Source organism: Bombus fervidus, chromosome 12 (genome assembly GCF_041682495.2).
Source record: "Bombus fervidus isolate BK054 chromosome 12, iyBomFerv1, whole genome shotgun sequence".
Classification (NCBI taxonomy): domain Eukaryota; kingdom Metazoa; phylum Arthropoda; class Insecta; order Hymenoptera; family Apidae; genus Bombus; species Bombus fervidus.
Window position 1 is genome coordinate 8,934,326 of NC_091528.1, and position 20,277 is coordinate 8,954,602.

General features: G+C 30.9%; 5 protein-coding genes across 12 annotated transcripts in view; 3 read left to right on the forward strand and 2 right to left on the reverse strand.

The window, feature by feature from the left end:
- Nucleotides 1–110: 110 nt before the first annotated feature.
- LOC139992844 (dymeclin) lies at nucleotides 111–3,823 on the reverse strand. Of its 2 annotated transcripts, none has more exons than XM_072014087.1 (12): nucleotides 3,668–3,823; nucleotides 2,868–3,171; nucleotides 2,572–2,775; nucleotides 2,228–2,472; nucleotides 1,921–2,136; nucleotides 1,622–1,797; nucleotides 1,409–1,534; nucleotides 1,224–1,337; nucleotides 924–1,139; nucleotides 668–850; nucleotides 478–594; nucleotides 111–344 (listed from the first exon to the last, which is right to left on the reverse strand). In XM_072014087.1, exons 2-12 carry the CDS (start codon nucleotides 3,152–3,154, stop codon nucleotides 174–176), a joined length of 2,055 nt encoding a protein of 684 aa, XP_071870188.1. In that variant the 5' UTR covers nucleotides 3,155–3,171; nucleotides 3,668–3,823; the 3' UTR covers nucleotides 111–173. The 2 variants fall into 2 exon arrangements, with proteins under 2 accessions (XP_071870188.1, XP_071870186.1); XM_072014085.1 differs by having other exon boundaries at nucleotides 3,447–3,792.
- A 114-nt stretch (nucleotides 3,824–3,937) lies between these two features.
- Nucleotides 3,938–9,085, forward strand: LOC139992841 (IQ motif-containing protein H). Of its 2 annotated transcripts, XM_072014082.1 has the most exons (8): nucleotides 3,938–4,128; nucleotides 4,198–4,402; nucleotides 5,178–5,594; nucleotides 5,750–6,257; nucleotides 6,546–7,716; nucleotides 7,965–8,220; nucleotides 8,378–8,579; nucleotides 8,819–9,085. In XM_072014082.1, the coding sequence occupies exons 2-8, from the start codon at nucleotides 4,251–4,253 to the stop codon at nucleotides 9,083–9,085; spliced, it is 2,973 nt and encodes a 990-aa protein (XP_071870183.1). In that variant the 5' UTR covers nucleotides 3,938–4,128; nucleotides 4,198–4,250. The 2 variants fall into 2 exon arrangements, with proteins under 2 accessions (XP_071870183.1, XP_071870184.1); XM_072014083.1 differs by lacking the exons at nucleotides 3,938–4,128; nucleotides 4,198–4,402 and adding an exon at nucleotides 4,605–4,750.
- A 772-nt stretch (nucleotides 9,086–9,857) lies between these two features.
- LOC139992850 (mitochondrial 2-oxoglutarate/malate carrier protein) lies at nucleotides 9,858–11,847 on the forward strand. The gene is made up of 5 exons (XM_072014098.1): nucleotides 9,858–10,063; nucleotides 10,189–10,322; nucleotides 10,811–10,981; nucleotides 11,418–11,517; nucleotides 11,575–11,847. The coding sequence occupies exons 1-5, from the start codon at nucleotides 9,858–9,860 to the stop codon at nucleotides 11,777–11,779; spliced, it is 816 nt and encodes a 271-aa protein (XP_071870199.1). The 3' UTR covers nucleotides 11,780–11,847.
- Nucleotides 11,848–12,280: 433 nt separating this feature from the next.
- Nucleotides 12,281–13,949, reverse strand: LOC139993090 (mitochondrial 2-oxoglutarate/malate carrier protein). Its single transcript, XM_072014504.1, has 6 exons — nucleotides 13,870–13,949; nucleotides 13,431–13,646; nucleotides 13,208–13,344; nucleotides 12,874–13,044; nucleotides 12,697–12,796; nucleotides 12,281–12,473 (listed from the first exon to the last, which is right to left on the reverse strand). Exons 1-6 carry the CDS (start codon nucleotides 13,947–13,949, stop codon nucleotides 12,281–12,283), a joined length of 897 nt encoding a protein of 298 aa, XP_071870605.1.
- Nucleotides 13,950–19,249: 5,300 nt separating this feature from the next.
- The window catches only part of LOC139993281 (tubulin monoglutamylase TTLL4), a 263,202-nt gene continuing 262,174 nt past the window's right edge, over nucleotides 19,250–20,277 (forward strand). For 3 of the 6 annotated variants that reach the window (XM_072014856.1, XM_072014853.1, XM_072014858.1), the window contains exon 1: nucleotides 19,250–19,347. The gene's annotated coding sequence lies outside the window, so the exon portion shown is untranslated. Of the gene's footprint in view, nucleotides 19,348–19,446; nucleotides 19,539–20,277 lie in introns of those variants that run through there. The other 3 variants (XM_072014857.1, XM_072014860.1, XM_072014855.1) reach the window with 2 other exon arrangements.

Consider the following 20,277-nt stretch of genomic DNA (forward strand, 5'->3'; position numbering starts at 1 on the left):
TATGTATTATGTTAGTCTCTATCCGCCTGCTATGATTACCTTTACAATAAACAATATATATTGTTTTTCTCGTATCAAATGGGTATCTCATGAAGAAATAATACTTCCAATATTTTTTACTTGATTTGTATTGCATCATGTATTTACTGCAAACAGCAGTTTTTATCTCAGTATCAGCAAACGATAATCGTTGTTTGTTCACCAGTATGGGGTGAAAATAATTTTATATTTTCTGCATTCCAATGTAACAGTGCACTCTGACACACAACATTCCATACATAAGGAATAAAAAACTCTTCCGGCTGTTCCTCTTCTACGTACTTAAATTTTAGTTCTGGAAATTTCTATATGATGCATAGACAAGTTAAATAATGCAATTGAGTAAAAACAACGTATATAATAGAAAATATATAAATAGAACCATCAATACTTATTGATTTAGATTAATTACTTAAATGGATAAAAGATAAAACATACCCTTAAACGATCACGTGGCCATTCACTAGTACCTTGCTGGATCGTAGTTAATACCTGACTCACGCCAAGTTGTGACTGATCTTTTTGTTCCAATTTATAAGAAAAGAAATTTATGACCTGACGGATAAAGTACAGTTATTTAATTTAAGAATTATAATATATATTTCTTATGTCTTATACTGGAACTTACAGAATCTATATTTTGCACAATGTCTTGAAATGCTGAATGCATCCTAAATGGTTGAAAAATATCTTTTTTATATAAAAGGGTATATATTAAGTTCGGATTATGTGCGAGTCTATGAGTTAAACAACTATTTATGATCTCTAGTACCATTCGCAAAACTTCTTCAAGTATTGTTAAGTCTTGAATCTGAAATTAAGTATGTTTAATATATACATTATTTAGCATAAATTATTTATTACAAATAACTGTAGGATCTTACCAAATCTGTATTTGCTGTTGTTCCATTAATTGTGATAGTAGTATTATCAGAAGAAATGGAAGGTTGCGTGCGTATTTTTGCTTCTAATCTAGCATGTTTCTTTGCAAGAGTTTCAAACAAACTTAGCAATCTTTGACTAACATAAGGATGTAAAGATGTGAACTGTGCTGACATATTTGCTAAAGCTGCTAAACAATTTGTGTGAAGATATTTATCCTGTAAAATATTAAAAATATATTATTGCTTAGTTTTGTATTAATTTTCTATTATATTTATATTTGCTTTTGTACATGTCTTTACCCTCATTTTGAACATATTATATTGTATAGTTCTTATGACGACAAGAATTAAAAGACCTCCTAATGATATTTCACTTATTGATCTTTCTGTATACCAACTCACACCCTTAAGCATCTAAGAATTGATATTTATTATTAATTATTTATGATTTCATGTACTTTCGCTTAGTTTTTCGAAATACTTACTATTTCATGTATCCTCTTGTTAAATGTTTCGTCTTCACTTAAAATTAGAAGGATAATAAGAGACATATAAATATGATGAGATGTATTATTTGGAGCATGATATAATATCTGAAGTATTGGTATTACCTATACAAATATGTTAGTTAGAAATTCCATAATATATTTCAAGCATATGGCATCTTTAAATTAGTAAATTAATAAGTTTATATTTACCAATAGCTGTATATCTGGTCTGCTCATGATATCTTGTTTTATACTTGCATTCCTATGTAGCAACATGTATAATAATAATGTAACTTCATCTGTATTTGGTATCTTACATATAGTATTATACAATTTATTTAAATTAAACCTAAATGTGCCTTTTGTTTGCATTGTGGAATAGCCTTCTAAAAAATATATATAATTACATTAGAATCAATTAGTAATAGAATATTGACATTTATCAATGACAGATTTTTTGTATCATTTAATATCTGAAAATTAATGTAGATGTTCATTAAATTACTAACCTTGCATATCAACAAATGTAAAAAGGGCATTTCTGTAAGGATTTTCAGTTGCAGTACAGTGATTTGTTAATACCAATAGGAGTAATAATGATTGACTAGCAAGAGGTGTTTCTGTGTCGCGTTTTCTTTCTTCTTCTTCGGAAGTACCATTACTTGTAACTTGTACATTTTTTAAGCTACTACCCATGCCCATTGTAATTACATTCCATAATCCAGCTGAAATGTTTGATGTAAATATATTAATATTTGTTTTTGGCAAAAGAAATATTCTGTTCTAATACATAATGTATCGTATTATTAAACATACCAGCTATACTAAAAACAATACTTCCTCCTGGCTGTTGTGTAAGTAAACCAGGAGGAGCATGTTCTTGTTGCACAAAATTATGCAATAAAGTACACACCATTGCTGGTGCATGTTCACTAGAATGTGAATGCATTGCTATTCTGTAGATGCAGCTGTATTCAGCTGCAGTTTGTGAAAACAATTGTACAGAAAGTAATACAAGTAAACAATTTATAGCTTCTAGATGAACCACATATGTGAACTCACTGTAAAAATATTGTATGCAGAATATAATTTAATATAAGTAATGAGGACATAATGTTAAATTAGTAGAACAGTGTAATATAGAAATATAATCTACTCACCATAGTGGTACATCTGTTACAATATCAATTAATGCTTCGAAAAGATCTTTTAATCTGTAAGATGAATTTGATTGTGTTGGCACTGGTAACTGTGGTGCTTCTATATGTTTTATCATTTCTTCTTCACCCACTGTTTCAATTAAATATTTCAATATACATCTCAATGCGAACAATGCATTATACGTTTGCCATGCTGATATGATTCTATAAAATATAATCAAGTATAACATGGGTAATAAAGTAATAAATTATTTTTACAATTCCAGTTATGAAATACGATAATGAAAATGCCATACTTTTGATTCTGCATTGATGCCAGTAAATTACTAGCACGCATAAGAGCAACTTGTATCAGACTACCAAAATTGCCAGTACTTAAATTGTTAACAAGTAATTGCTGGCACGAGGAGTCCAATCGAGAATCTAATTCTATTTGGTCATTTCTTGTAACAGGTGGTCTCATGTTGTAAGACAGAAATGTATTCCAAAATGGATCATTAGGAAGAATACTTTTTTTTCCACAAAACTTTTCTAAATGAACATTTTTAGATAGATCATCGTACCGACTTGGTGTTGTACCCATTGCCTTGCCTTAAATTGCTAAAAATAAAACACATATTTAATTTTCTCCACAATCATAGATTTAATAGACTAATGTAACATATTTATTTATGAGATATTTTTTATTTTTATTTTAACATATCAACAATCTGTTTTTGATAATTTCATATTATAGGTTAAATCTACTATATTTCTTGATAGATTGTATATAACTATAGTAAAGCTAACTCATAGAGAGCATCAGATCACACCAATAAAAGAAAACAAATTACAGAACAATTTTAGTCACATGAAAACACCGTATAACAACATACTTTGACAATCCACTGTCATAGAAATTGGAGAATTCAATAATAATTTCTAAATATGGGGTTTTGCTTCATATATTATCGCCTTTATGCTCCTACGTGTTTTTCGTGTCGAAATTATCATTAAATATATTTTTTGCAATACGTTTACAGTCAATATGAATGCAATGAGTAATACCGAGAAATATAACCTCTTTACATGTCAACCGAGTACTTTACAAACATACATATAGATAAATCATCTCAGTTCAAATGAGCGCCACCTTCGTTATTCATTAAATATCATTCATTCAATTCATTCAATTAGTTAAAATAATAATGACTTATAATTCATTTAGTTTTATCACGTAAAAGTGTAATCAAAAAATAAAAACACTAAAGTATGTATATGTACTGCATATAACACATGGAAACAGGTTCCACATCATTAAGATGACGTATCAATATGCCGTAGCCTTAACATGATTACAACGATAATCGACTATTTGAATCTATTTTACTCGTCGTAACGTATTTACAACAATTATATTAATGTTTATTTTGTAAATACATTTTGACACAAAAAAATACGATACATTATTATATAATTTTAACATTAAATGGAATCACTATAAAATAAAGAAGACTATTAAAATGTAGACGTATTAGATTGAACAGAAAGTTATAATTGATACAGTTTCAATAACAAGTAAATTTTCATAAATTTTGTGCATATATAAATTACGATATTTACGTTTTCTTTAATGATTATTTTCAGAGTGGAATTTTGTCCACATTCCAACTTTATATTCTCACCATAAAATTGCCAAAATGAATCGCCATCATAAATTATTACAAACCGAAGAAATATATACAGAATTTATAGATACAATAAAATCTACTATCAAAGGGATACAAGAGCAAATTATTCCTATTAAACAATTTTTTGGTGCTCACAGAAAAGAAATCATTAAACTTAGCAGGTTGGTTCGTAATTTTTTAAAATTTAAATTAAGAATAATTTTTATTTTAAACAGAGTTTAACCTGATGTTTGAAATAAATCAAAACGTAAAATAGTGATTTTTAATTATCTTTTAATTTATTTTATTCTTCTTTTATACAGGGTGTCTCGACTAACTTGATCGACTAACTTGAATAACTTCTAAACTATGCGTTGTATGAACAAATTTTTCGTTCCAAAGGTTAAAGATTTATTTTGTGTTGTATCAAGTTGGAGATCCAATATCATCAAAGGTTTTCGTAAGACGCGGTGTTTACTTATTAACCTACGACAGTACGATAACGAATAGAAATAGACAACTACGATAAGGTAAAATCTATAGCATAGATAAACATAATCATATAAACACCGCTGTTTCACAGGAATATTTGATAGTATTGTATCGTCAACTTGATATTGCACAAAATAAATTTTCGAGAAATGAAGCGAAATTATTCGTTAACTATTAGATTTAAAATATAAATGCATGGCGCAAAGTACTCCTCCGAACCATGCAACTTTTGTATAAAAAATTTGTTCATACGACGTGTACTTTAGAAGTTATCTCAGGTGATCGAGTAAGCTGAGACACCTTGCATACATATAATAATATAAAAGACATAAAATTATAAATTCAAGAAAAACAAATAAACGCAAACACTAGAATATTTTTATTCATAATACGAACATTGTTTTGTATAATACTATTATATTTTTATTATTTCTTATTTATATATTCACCTTTTTTTGCAAGTAGAACGGAAAAATGGATGGACGATTCATTAGAATTTGCACAACTGTTCTATGACAATACTCTCAAGGAACTTATAAGTGTTGAACGAATATGCGAAGAATATCTCGTACGTTTGAACACTAATTTATTAACAGCAACAAAAGGTCGTGCGCAACCACCGTCTTATTTATCTCCGAAAGAGATGAGGAAGGTTTATGAAATATGTTGTGATGCATTCAACGAAACGAAGGAGGACGAATTACCCTGTCTCTGCACTTGGGATAATAAACCTACATGGGATCTCGATGATACTCAAGATATCCTAATTAAACCAAAAGAAATGGCACGAAGCGAATTCGACGAATATGACTTGAAGTTTATTCAAGAAATCGTTTATCTTCGAACGCGTATGTTCTCCCTACCAAAGAACCGAATCGATGTGTAGGTAAACTTTATAATCTTAAAATATTCAGTGATTAGAAATATTTTAATCTTGATCTATTAATTTCGTTAATGAGGACAAATAGATCTAACAGTTCCGATTGATACCTTACACACGTTTTTATAATTCGTAATGTAGCTTAACATTTTTTTAGGAAAAGCGGACACGATATTCTTCGCGACACTGCCAATGGCAAACATCGGGCAAGCATTCGATTATCGTTGAAGACTGCGGACTTCCTTCAACTTCTTAAGCAGAGAGAGGTTCAGCAGAGGTTCTTTTACGAAGATGAATTATCAAAGTTGAAGAGTTTAACATTCATCGATGGAAAGTTCAAGACTAACGACTCTTGGTTAAAGATATTAGACGTTCAGGGAGTTCTGTACGGATCATTGTGGCATTTAGCGCTTCGCCCGCAAATTGAGAAAATTCTAACGAAACGTTTGGTACCTACATTACGTTTAAATCCACGTGCCACTTTTGATTTTTTTTCGAGGATTACGAACTTTGCAAGTTTCGTACTATCGAGAACGGATTTAATAACTCTGTTGAAACACGAGAAAGATGCTATTTGGTTGACGAGCTGGAAAAATCAGTTCATGGCGATAGACGGGAAGCACGTTGCTGCGACAGTGATACAAGCTTTTTGGCGTGGTTATTGGGTAAATATTATTTTTTTACTAATAATAAATTTATATACGAAGCGCTGAGGATCATGATCGTACAAACTAATCTCTTTTATTTTTCATAAAGTAGCCTTCTGCATTTATTATCATAAACGTCACGAGACAGAGAATAAAGTTATAATTTGATCAATCATGTCTCTAATAGGATAATATTCAAAATGCGTAGAAGGGAAATTTTTATTACGAGATAAATTATTATTGAAAGGAATCTATTTCTACAATAATTATAAACGAGATATTCATATAGAAATCTATTTTACATAGTTACGCAAAAAGAAATGGCTGTCAGAGTGTCTTTACATAGCCGCGAGTCTCATGTGGTTCTTTTGGATCTCGTTAAAAGCAAAAAAAGAAATGCACCGTCGTTACCTCAGGAAAATGCTGGTCTCCTTGCAAACTACTCGAGACCTTACTCTAAAATTAAGCAACGAATTCGACTCTATAACCAAACAGCCTCATATAGTCTTACATCTACCATCCATCGGACATCCTAGACACTTACGTCAAGTATACAATCCCAAGATATTCACCATTTACCAGAACATTACGATCCTACGAATTTGTTTCGTACGCAATCCAAACGCTGAAGTGATCTATATTCTCCCCGTGAAGCCTACTGAAGATCTATTAACGATGTACAGCGACTTCATCGAGTCGATATCACCCGAGGAAGACGTTGCGAAACGAATTACTTTCATCGCTCTCTCACAAGCAGATTGTTTTAAAAATCTCCCTTTAAACGTCTCCAGGATCCTCCACTGTTCTCAAGAATCTCTAAACGAGATTGAGAAGAAAATCGCTGGCAAATCGGCTTATTTCCTACCTTACATTGTCGACGAGTGCGACATGAGATTGGCTGGTACTTTCAATGTTCCTCTATTGAGTCTCGATATGGAAATGCAACGAAAATTTCTAAACGCTTCCAACATGTCTGAAATGATCAATAGCTTTGGCCTTTCGCAGCCACCGTATAAAAGTAACATAACGGATTATGAAACACTCTGTTCGTCGTTGTCCGAGTTAATGGTGCTTCATACTGAAATTAGTATGTGGTTGATCAAGTTGAATTACGGTACGGCCAGTAAACAGAGTGGAATTTTTCTAATTAATCATATTAGCGTGCCATTTATGCCGATATTGAGACGGGAACGACAGAAACACGGCGATTATTGGATGGAGCAGCCAAATTTGAGGGCTGAATTTCTTCAGAAAATGAGGGAACACGTACCGAGAATCATACCAAATGTGATTCGGTTGTCGAAGATGTATAGTACTTGGGCGATGTTCTACGCTCATATACAGAAATTTGGGTGTTTGCTGCAGGCTGTTCCACCAGAAAAGAATCCTAAGACGATTATGGTTTCTTTGTTTGTCCCTGGGAAAGCGACTAAAAAGAAACCGAAGTGGTTGGGGACTGCGGATAAGATAAATCTAGGTATTCAAACTTTAGGAAAATATATCAAAACTTTTTATTTCATCATTTTGTTATATAAGTGTTTATAAAACTGTACTGAAAGCTATTTTGGCGGGAAATTTAGATTAGAGAAATTATATTTACGATAGCAGCAGGTAACGAAGGGATGCTAATTAAATCTTCCAACTTAATACCGGAATTTCTCATTTTTATGCGCTGTTCTATTAAAAATCTATTTGTAATTTTTAAATTACGTATCTCAATGACAGAAGCCGCACATTCGACGACTATTTACATGTTACCTCAAACTTCTTTGGATATCGACAAGATAAAACCGACGGTGAATAAATTCGCTAGAGGTATACAGGATAAGGGATATTTTGGTTACTTAGCCGTCGATTGCTATTGTTATTTGCGTAAGCAAGATGAGATTCTGGTGGTATCATTATTGAACGTATTCCCTTATTACTCGTACTGCCAAAATTATATTGATTGGATGGAATTCGCGATCGGAGGATGCTATAAGTAAGTGAATAGCTTGTTAAATTTAAGAATGAAATATAGTAACGATACGTATATGTATGATGTTTTTTTTGTTCTATACAAATATAAATATTCTTTCGGAAGAAATTATAATTAAAAATGAAACTGTTAAAAATGATCCTTTCATATGCATAAACAGTGATCGGGATGATGAATTTACGATCGATACTTCAATAGTCCCAGATGTGGAGAAAAAGAAATCACCTTTCCTATATATGGAAAAGCCACCTCAATGGAACAACACCGTAGAAAGATACGCGATCGCAATTACTCAATTGCATCACAGTAAATTTCCAGCTTATCGATGGCCAGTCCTTAAAAATCTATTCGAAGAATGTGACGTACGTTCGCTCATTATCTTCTGAAAGTAGTAAATTACTCTTTTTGTTTTTATTTGCTAACGCAATAATAAATAATATGCTTAAAAATATGAAACACTATTCGTATCTATTAATATAATTTATTCCAGTAAAATTTATGTAATATTTCATATTATAAAATATGAAACTCCTACAAAATTGTACAAGTTGGAGACATTGTCGAGGTAACTTTAGCCAATTGTGATTTATTTTATTTGCAGATTGCATATGATAGAAAAAGACGTCAAGGATCTAGCATAATATTACACGATGGTGAAATTCGAAATTTCGGCAAGATGGTTGCTGTTAGTCCTTCTATGACCGCTACGTTAACAATGGTACATAAAAATCTGACGAAATTGCATCGAATTCTGAAGAAATCGAAGACGAAGTCAGAAACGAATTTACCAACCCTCATTGATTTCTTTTTAAAACTCTCTCTTGACTATAGGAATTTGGCTACTGACAAGTGTTTGTCACATTCTTAAATTATCGCATGTAGTTGTCCGTCAATTTTATTATCCTTCGTATCGGTAATATATAATACAATAACTTTCTAACGTGATATTTTATAATTTTCTATTACATATCTGCATGTTTCCAAAATCAAACTTGTATTTATGTCTACTAAATAATTCGTAGATGGTAGATAATTGTCATCTTATCGATCGCGTTGTAATATTTAAATTCTCATTAATTGCAGCGTGCTTAACGCGAGTGAAATGCGAAAGTATTGGTTTTCAGTTTTGAAAAGTTGCCACATTCAGAAGCTATAATATAGAAATTAAATATATCAATGTAGAATTAAATATCACGTGTTAAGTTTTAATGCAGTTTGATGCATCATTTTCTCTAACTTCGTGGGTTCATCATCAGACTATGATCCAATGTTATTCTTAGTTAAACAAGACCAAACCATACCTCCTTATGTCAACTTCATTATTGGTGGAGTGTCAGGGTAAAATATCAGTATATATTTCTTTTCTATTTAAAAATTTCCAAAATCTGAACCTAATTAATTTTGCAAATTTACTTTATTTCAAACATAAACATTTTGATTGAAAATTAATTTTATTTTGCATGTATTTCATAAACTTTTGAAAGTAGTAATTAACCTAGGAATTTATTTAAATTTGAAGAGGTTTAGAGAAAATTTCTGAAATTACTCGTCGTGTTTAAAAATTGTCTCTTATCTTATCTTTACGTAATATTACGTGAAAGATCTACGTATCTACGACAACTATGTGATCATGCAGATGCATGGGCCAAACATGTACACATCCTTTGGATGCAACTAAGATACGAATGCAAATTTTAAGAAGTTCTTTGAGAGATACGATATGCAAAACTTTCCAAGAACATGGAGTACGTGGATTCTATATCGGTTGGACTCCGGCTATACTTCGACAATTAACATACACTACGGCAAGACTTGGTGTATATAATACATTCTATGATTTGATCTCGTAAGAATATTTTCTTCTAAATTTAATTAAGTAGTATGTATCTACCAAGAACTTTACCTAAATGTTAGCGTCAATTTGACTTAACATTAAAATGGTATGAGCAGAAGTTAATAACGTGTGTTCAGATCATACGTTGGTCGTTTAAATTATCCTACAATGGTCACCATTGGAATGTTCTCTGGTATTTGCGGTGCATTAGTTGGAACGCCGGCCGATTTAATTTATGTTCGTATGGTAGGTGATGCGCAATTACCACCTGGTGAGCATAAATTTCAACTATTTTTTATTCTTATATTAGTTAATTTAAGTATTACACGTCATCTTGCATAAAATATATTCTAGCTAGATATAAATATTTCATTTCATAAAGTTATTCATTGAATTGTTAACTTTGACAGAAGCACGACAAATATTTGATGTAATAATTTGGAATGTTTTACTACAAAATCACGTACATTTTAATAGATTATCAAGACAAAAAGTGAACGACGGATATGCTATTTTTCCCACAAAGATTAAAATTGTTGCATCATAAACAACTAACTTTTATTTTTGCTTTTTCAATATTTTCAATATTTTCTTCATATCTGTTAATCATTAATATTTAAATCTTTTACAAATTTTCTATAAAAATTCAATCTTGGCAAAGAAATGATATAAATAAACGTATAATGTTCGATTGCAGAAAATTCTCCTTAATGCAGTAAAACGTTGGAGAGACATATAAATCAAAGGATAAATTTTCAGAGAAGCGGCGGAATTACAGACACGTTTTCCACGGGCTGTCGGACATTTGGAAAACAGAGGGTGTTCAGGGTTTATGGAGAGGAGCTCTACCAACTATGACCAGAGCAATGATCGTGAATGGAGCGCAGTTAGGCACCTATAGTAGAGTGAAAATAATGTGGAAAGATACAGGTGTATACAGGAACTTTAATAATCAACCCATTAAGGATCAAAGAGTGAAAAAACATGAGGACTACAGGGAAGAACATAAATTAAATTTCATAGCTTTTATACAGAAGCAGTTTTAAAATTCAACATGTTGACAATCAAGTCCATGGTGCCAAAATTATATTTTAATTTTTGGTTGTTTTTTTATATTCTTCAAGATTTTCAAAATATTCCCCATTATAATATTAGAATATTGTAATAATTGTATCTTTTTGATTTTGAAGATCGACAGTGCTAAGATTGTTATCAACCGACAATTCTAAAGCTATAAAATTCCACTATAAAGATTTCATCGTGTTTTTCCCCTGTAATTTTCATTTCATATATGATATGATTATGAAGCGAATGAATTGCAGCTATATTAACAACTACTTTAATCATATATGATATGAAACAATAGGTTTATTCGAAGAAGGAATATTATTGTCATTCTGTTCAGCGATGATATCTGGATTCGTGATGTCTGTGTTGTCAGTGCCTGTGGATGTAGCTAAAACTAGGTAATCGCCAGAATATTACTAAATTAATATATGTTTATCCACAATTATTTCTCAAAGAATACAAACTTGGACCTTACCGTCGAAACCACCCGGGATCGTCACTGCGATCGCTACCATAGCAAGAACCGAAGGAGTAACATCAATGTGGCGTGGATTTCTACCATATTACAGCAGAGCAGCTCCCAATGCTGTAATTACCATGGTGACGCTTGATAAGTTAAGACAAATATATCGTATATTCTTTCTACCACCCATTGAGTGATATTTTTATAAAAGTTTCTTGCAAACAACAACAATAATAATAATAAAATCTTACACGATTTTATTTTATATATTCGTCATTTTTTTTATAATAAATACTTGATTATGCTATCATTTACAATACAGAGAAAAAGCGATAGATTTATACAAATTGAATTCTTTCCTAGCAATATGCAGACTAATATTGCGAGCTTGAAGGTGATATTATATTAGCTTAAAATATTGCGGTGCATGTAAGAAAATACACTCTAGCATTATTTTTAAAAGTTTGTCTTATTACTAGAGAATTGTAAATAAGTAACTAAATGAATATAATTGTTTATTCATAAATATATCAATCTTGTCGTACATGCCACTTGAATATTCGTATACAATAAAAGGTTCATATACAATTAATGCTCGTATACAATGCAATGCGGTACAATACAGTACGCAATATAATATGTATATACATATATAAGAAAGCAATCATTAAAATATTTTCTGTACTTGCTATATATATCTATGTTGCGTATCGTCTATACATTTTTGCAATTTGTTCATTAATGATAAACGTTAGTACTGTGTGTGGCCCTACTCTACAATATGTAGGCCAGAAACCTTTCCAAAGTGCCTTTATGCCTTCGGTTTTCGCTATCGACAATAACATTGCGATCATACCAGGTGGCTTTTCCACACCTTTCAAGTTTTGCAGTCTGAAAATTTACAGTCACAAAAATTCCTTTCAACTTGGAAATTGTTGCTTTCTTTGGAGCGATTTTATTATAAATCGAAATAGGAACGATTGTATCAAGATTTTTCTCGAGATTTTTAAAATTTCTGCTAGGAACGCTATTTTAATATTATCATATGGAAATAATTCACAAATAAGAAAATTAATATAGTGAATACGAAGAGATCAACATCTAATTATTTTACCTTGTTTTAGTTATATCAAATGGCATAGAATTGAAGGTAGTAAGGAATCCAGATAACATTGACGCAGAGAAATGCAGACCAACACCTTCCGGTATATGCACTGTGAAATAAAACGTGTTTCATACTTCTATCGATATAATTCTTCTGATATAGATAATATTTGAAGCTGATAAGTACATTTCGTGGATATTAAAAATTTTGCTTGACTGTAAGTTGCAAGTTGTGATACATTAACAACCACCGCTCGTCCCATCGTTGCTACACTGCCTCTCCAAAGAGTGGTGATTCCTTCCTCTCGAGAAATTCTTGAAAACGCGTTGAACACGTTTTTGTAATTCCTTCGTTGCTCTGCAGAAAATTGCATACATACAACATCAAGATCCGTAAAAGGAAAAACTCCTTTCTCAATTATTGGGAACATTGATGATATAAGGAAGGATGAAAGGGAAAAAATGGTTAAAAAAATAATATCGTATATCACGCAACTATAGAATGAAACGATGATAATAACCTTTCGGTAATCTGCCATCGGCCGTCATTCTTACGAGGGCGACTTCTGCTGGTGTACCAACAAATGCTCCAATAGCTCCTGCTGTAGCTGCCATCAGTGACATTATACCAAAATTTGGTTTGCCCACGTACTTTTCTCTGCAAATATTTTTCATAATTAAATACACGTAAAAATAGAAGAGAAGCATAGTTACCCGGTCGCAGATAAATTATTTTGCACTCACTTCCAATATTCATGTAATTGATTGTATATACCAAGTCTTACGGTGGTATAAGTCGCTTGTCGTACAAGACCAGCGCTAAGTCCGGAATAAAATTTCAAAATGCCTTCATTTTTGTATATGGAGGCGACGACGTTGCCGACAGAAGTTTTCTCCTTTTGTATCTGAATTCGATTCTTTATTACATCCATAGGATGAACTACACATGTCGCCGCCATTCTAGCAAATTTTGCAAAAAATAGCCGTAATAAGATTATACAAGACTGTTATATAAAATAACTTTTAATCCATGATTGTCAGATAAGAAAATAACAAATATTAATCAGAAAATTTATTCATATTTTTTCTATGTATCGTATACTTATCACCTAAGTTTGTGAGGTAGGAAATGAGATAAAATGTTGATAAAGAGGAATCGAATATTGAAATTATACTAACATACCCCGAAATGCCAGCATTTAAGAAAGTAAATATTGGGGGTAAAGGTTCCTTCTTCTTTTCTTGCGGCTCTTTATCAGACATTTTCAACGTCCTTTCGATTTTCGTCTTATATTTCTCAAAAATATGTTGTCAGAATTCTTAAAGATCGTCGAAAAACTTGTAAAAGTTGTGAAAATATATTTATAACGCATTTAACCTAACATTTAACGTTAGAGTAACATGTACGATAATTTATCGCAAACGTGGGCCAGCGTCACTATAACAATATGACATTCGATTCCAACAGTTAAATGTTAAAAGACGAACTGTACAGGGCGTAAGAAAAGTATCTGGTTTGATGGGCATTTATTAAATAAATATACCACAAACTTGATCTTAATTTTAAAATTCATCATGACTATATTTTCTAATTATATACAAAATAAACGAATAATTAGATATGAAATTTCGAAAGGGAAAGTTTGAATTTTCACACCAACAATTCTACAGCGATTTCATAGAGTTTGGACAGAAGTACAATTAAGTATTAGAATTCTTCTTATGTTGGTACAACAGTTACAATTAACTTTTTTTCTATTTTTTGTCATTACAAATAACGGATTTTATCTTCGGCGACAAATTTTTGGCATTTGCGGACCCCTTGTTTTCTTCCAGGTTTCTCAACGACTGTTTCTTCTCTCTTTTCAGGTTGTATTAAACCCATCTCTCGTTTACAGTCCTATCAGTAAAAATGTCACAGTCAATTTGAAATTTAAACATTTCGTACTAGTTATTAAGATATAATTTTACATACCTCGACAACCTTAAGAATTGGATAAAGCGGCCTCACGCCTTTAGATTCGTTTATAACTTCCTCCGCGTAGTCAAGAACCTTCTGATTTTCTTTCTCAATAATTTTTGTCACGTCTGCAGCTTTTTCCTCCGCAATTTTCTCTTTTATTCTCTCCGCTATTTTTTCATTCTAAAAATGTATCGAGCATCGTTCAAATGAATGAAACCTCTCAATGAAAAATCATAGATAGGGGAGAAAATCAGTGAACTCCAGGTTCAAGTAAACGGAGTTCTACAGTGGTTTGAAGGATTTTGCGAAAAATAGATCATCCAGAAAAAATCATTTGTTCTCACACTTACGATATACTTTTTTATCTCGTTCCCGTATTCCACCTTTTTATCCCAATTTTTCTTTCGTTCCTCGTCTCTGTATTTTTCGTCAGACTCGGCCCTCTTAAATCTTTGAATCGTCTCCCACGTTTTCAAATCTCTTTCCTCTTGAAGTTGCTTCGACTTCGTAGCTAACACCTCCAGTCGGAAACGTTGCACTTGCTCTCGCATTTGATCCGCATGCTGTTTCCGTACTTTTTGTTTTTCTTGATACTGTTCCTCTTGCTCCTCCTGAGCTTTTTTCAATAGTTGTTCCTCCATATCTACCTTTCTCCTTATCGACTTCAAAACCGCGCCGTACTTCTCAGCTGTTAAAATAATCAATCGTTTAATCGTATAAATAGTAAAATATATGCGTAAATTGGAATGAAATTGAAATGCAATTACCTATTAGTTGAGATTTCTGCTCTCTTTCTTCCTCTTCCTTGTGTTTCACTGCTTTGTGAAGCTTTTGTATTCGCATTTTAGCATTCCTATAAATTTCGTTTGCACGATCTTCGAATTCTTCTTCGCGTTTAAGCTCCAGATCGAATTGTTTCTTTTCCTCTATCGCGTCTTTAAAAAATTGCTTTAATTTTTGTTTCTTGTTTTGCAACTATAAACATATTTATATCGCATATACATTACGAAAAATAATTACCAAAGAAATATCGTGTTAGATTATAAATATATATAAATATAAATCTTCTTTTTAGCTATTAATTATTAAACATAAACTTATAAGGATTATTACATATTAATTATTAAAGACTGACTTGTTGCGCTTCAAATTCTTTAATATCTTGCAAGTATTTTTCCATATTTATTTGATCCTGTTTATCAGCTTCGAATACCTCTCTCTCCTTCGCTGCCTCGGCATTCTTAGTTTCTTCGATTCTAACAACGTCGGGAAATTAAGTTATTTAAATAAAGAAAATGTTTTCTACCACGTACGTAAAATCTCGTAAAACCTTACTGTTTCTTTAATTCGAAGGCATAATGCTTTCTTTTCTCCAACTGCTTTTCTGTTTTATGTTTCATTTCCTCTTCGTATTTTGCTAAATCCTCTTTTATTGAATTCACGTAGGCTATTTCTTCCTCTTTATCTACGTTTTTTAGAGTTTCCCGAAATTTTAGTTGAGCATCCAATTCTCTATAACACTAATGAAATAATAATTAACAATTTCAAATCTATTGTTAGTGGTATGATATATTTCTATGACTGGAAAATAAAAAGAAAAAGGCAACTGGATGAAAATTGAAATTTTTGTGTTACATTTTTTACTCTCTAAATACCTCAGAAACGAGAAGACCTTGATTAATTCGTCTGCACATTGGTTTCCTGTAAAGAATAAACCTTTTCGCTTGTTTTATTATTTCTTCTCTCTCTGCTGCCTTCTTTTCAGCAGCCTCTCTTACGAATCTTTCTCTTTCTTCCTCTTCTCGTTTTTCTCTAGCTAAACGTTCCTCTCTTCTTCTACTCTTGATATTCTGTTACGGATATCAAGAAACTAATTTTATAAAATCTTGGAGCCATTCTTTATAAATAATATCTTATGATATTGAATAATTTGATACTCGACCGAGAATATTAAAAGAAATAATTTATTTGACAAAGATAATATATAAATTACTCTGGAATAAATATCTAATGGAAAAGATACCTCTTTAGTAGATGTTATCTTTTTCTCTTCCTTCTGTTCCTCCTTTTCAGTTTCATTAAATTTTACATCTTTTGTTTCCTGTTTCTCCGCGATTAAAGCAGGTTGATGAATTGAATTTGGCGAATTTTTTGGAGTTATTGTCTCTACAGTACTTCCTGATATCTAACAGTTTGAGTAAATTATCTTGTTACTCGAAGAATTAAATTGTACCGTTTAGTTGAACGAAAAGCTAAGAAGAAAAAATAGACTGATAATAGGAAAATCACATACCTTAACACTTTTCATTGGTTTCATTTTATTCCGGTAACACACTGTAGGTGTTGCAGCTTGAACTATTTGATTTTGAACCATAATTGTAATTTCTCTGATATAATGTTAGTATTATTGCGTAGTAATATAAATAAAACGACAAATGAACGAGATTGACGTAAGTTGCGCGGTTTCTTTCTTTACTGATATTGCGGATAACTTTAAACGGCGCAATCGTTGTCTTGGAAACTAAATTAGAACCAATCGATAGGATTTATGGAATAAAGTTAATAAAAGTCGCATAATATCTTTCGTTATAGATACAATTCTGAGTGAAAAATATTTGAATGCTTCAAGTTAATAAAGTGGGACATTTTTACATTTGGAATTATGGTCATTGAAATTATACAATAAGCATAAGAAGAATAATAAATTCAATAGATATAATTGTATTTCCCTGCTAGTAAAATATTTGATATACAGGAATTACATTTTTTACAGTTTTTTATGTTTAAAAGTTTAACAATTCATTGTTATTTGCTTAGAATAATGAAAAATAATAATTCAATAGCCTGTAGATTTTTTTTATTATATCTATTAGGAATCAAAAGATAATATTCCTATTACAGTAGAGTAATTTTACTTAAACTTAAACGTACATATATATCTATCAAAATTTATTTTTCAAATTGGCTCTGTAATTTAAAACTGCTATATCGATTATTACGTCGGTAATGTAGTACACCATAAACTAAGAACTGCAGCGCATTCTAGTTTTTGAAAATGGAATATGTAAGTATATACATATGTATATGAACATGTAGTTATGTCACTTGATGATTTGTGTCAACGAACTTTTCGAGTTTATAAAGCAAATTATTTGGAACATTGAGAAAATAATTAATAATACCTGTTATTGATATAATTATTTGCTGCTATTGACTTCGAAGTAAGTAGATTATGATACACAAGTACATAAATATACATATTTGTTTATATGTTTTCTAAACTTCATTTATTAGGTTATACATATCGTGTTTATATACAAACATTACTTTCTCGCATTTATTCTCGCATTATTTCTCGCATTCTTAATTATATTTAATATTACAGATTAGATATAAGGTGGATTAATATTTGTTCGTGATGATTAGCTTCTAATATATCTCTTAAAGTTAGTTTTTCCGTTCGATTATTTAAACCTAACATCATTTAAACTTACTATCTCTATGCTTGGAAGAGTAAATAAAATTATATCAATTATTAAAAATGTATTTACGTTATATGTAATAATTATATAAATAGCAATAGTCGTGTTTCTTTTGAGTATATTTTTATTGTTGCATTTCAAATATGTAACGGAAACGTTCAATTGGCGCCAAAGCAGGAACGATATATGTACTTATCGATATGCATTCTGCTTGCGATTCTCGAAGTAAAGCGGTTAGTATAGTTCAGAGTAGTATGCACTTTACGTTTGTGACATATCACGCGTATTTCTGTGACAAAAATTAAGACGTTTATTCATATTCGTTGATTATTCAAACTATTATTGTGTATAATTTGATATATCGATTTACATAAAAACAAGAAGAAGAACAATATCATGGGTATGCGTTTTCATTTTGCGTTTAAAACGAGTCTCGAAATTTCTCATTTTACTCGTTACTACTAAGATTCGTTTTGACTACTTGTAATTTGATTATTATTGATTATCATAGTATATTTCCTATACTTTTTACAAATCTTGCAATTACCAAGGTACAGGCGTAAATTTAGTATAATATTGTTAATAATATTATTCACGGGAATATTAATTTTTCAATAAAATCGAAGTAAAATTTTGCTGAACATTCTTATACAGTGTATGGATTAATTGTTTATTTCAGGGTACCATGCACATTTTCATTATAACTATTTGTTAATTAATAAATAATTAATTAATAATGAAATAATAGTCTAATTTTTTATTAGATTATTGTTAGTATATTTTACGTATTTTGTATTTTGGATAAAAAAGACATTCAAAAACTTTATAATCATCTATATATCGACGAAATTATTTTACATAATATTTCATTTTAAATACATACATACAAATCCCGTTATAAATCGATTGATGTCATTTGTGCATCGGTAATAGTGGAAACGATACAGAAACCATAATCATCCATTGTATACTGCATAAAATACCAAACACCATTTTCTTCGCTTCTTTACGTATTCATTAATTTTGTTTATATTTTTCACAAATTTAATAATCAATTAAATTTCAATTCAAATAATCAGATTTTATTTGACTAATGTTCAAACATTCTGTGTCTCAAGAGTTTGAAGAAACTGCCGCAAGATGGCCGCGGAGCGTGGTCGTGCACTTGTAATGACAACACGTGCTACAGCTGAGTGGCGGTCTCCTACTCGGAAAAGTGAGTATAATCGTGTTTTAAGAGTGTTTGTCGTTTTTCTGTGCTTACCTGCCTTTTATCCATTGTTATATCTGTCTCGTGCTTCGAATCGTGCCTTCCTCGGAATACGAATATACTCTGGAAATATTCCCTCACATTTACTCGATGCTCACACATGTGTGGACAATGATACTCCAATAAATTGCAGATCGGTAAATAATCTTAATAGAAAATAATATTTATTAATAACAGACAGTAATAATAAATGACGTACGAACGCTTGTGGGAAAACAATAGTGGTTAAGAATATAGATATTTTCGATTAAAGTACCGCTTGAAATGGATCGTACTTTCCTTCCTGCACTAACCTAACCCTTTACACACATGTACATTTCGAAGCATCATTAAGTAACACACTATAACACGTAAAGTGTGTTTCAATACGGATAATATGGTAGATTGAAAAATTATTTTAGTGCTGTATTTTAGTCCATGATTAATATTAAATGGCTAGTGAATATATTAATCGGAAATTGTTAATTTAAAGCTGGAACCAGGTGAAGGTACGATTTGTTCGTATCGATTGTGATTTATGTGTCGATCGTGCGTATCGGAGCAGTGTGACATTGTTACATTTGATTAAACGGAGTGTACTGACTGTTCTTCATTTGTTGTTGAATGATAATTATTTGCTATATTTATGCTATATCTGTATTTGAAGAAAGTTGCTTTCTCGTGCGAAAATACGCAATTTCTTTCGTATATTTTGTTCATTAATGTTAATTCTGTGGTGGACTTATTATTATTAATTCTGTTTATATATGTAAAGGCATTGTGTTAAGAAAGGGTTAAATATACAGTTCATTTTTTGAAAAATATCGTACGTTAATATTTTATATAAATAATAAAGTGGATTGCGAAAGATTATATAAGATAATTATAGATTATGAT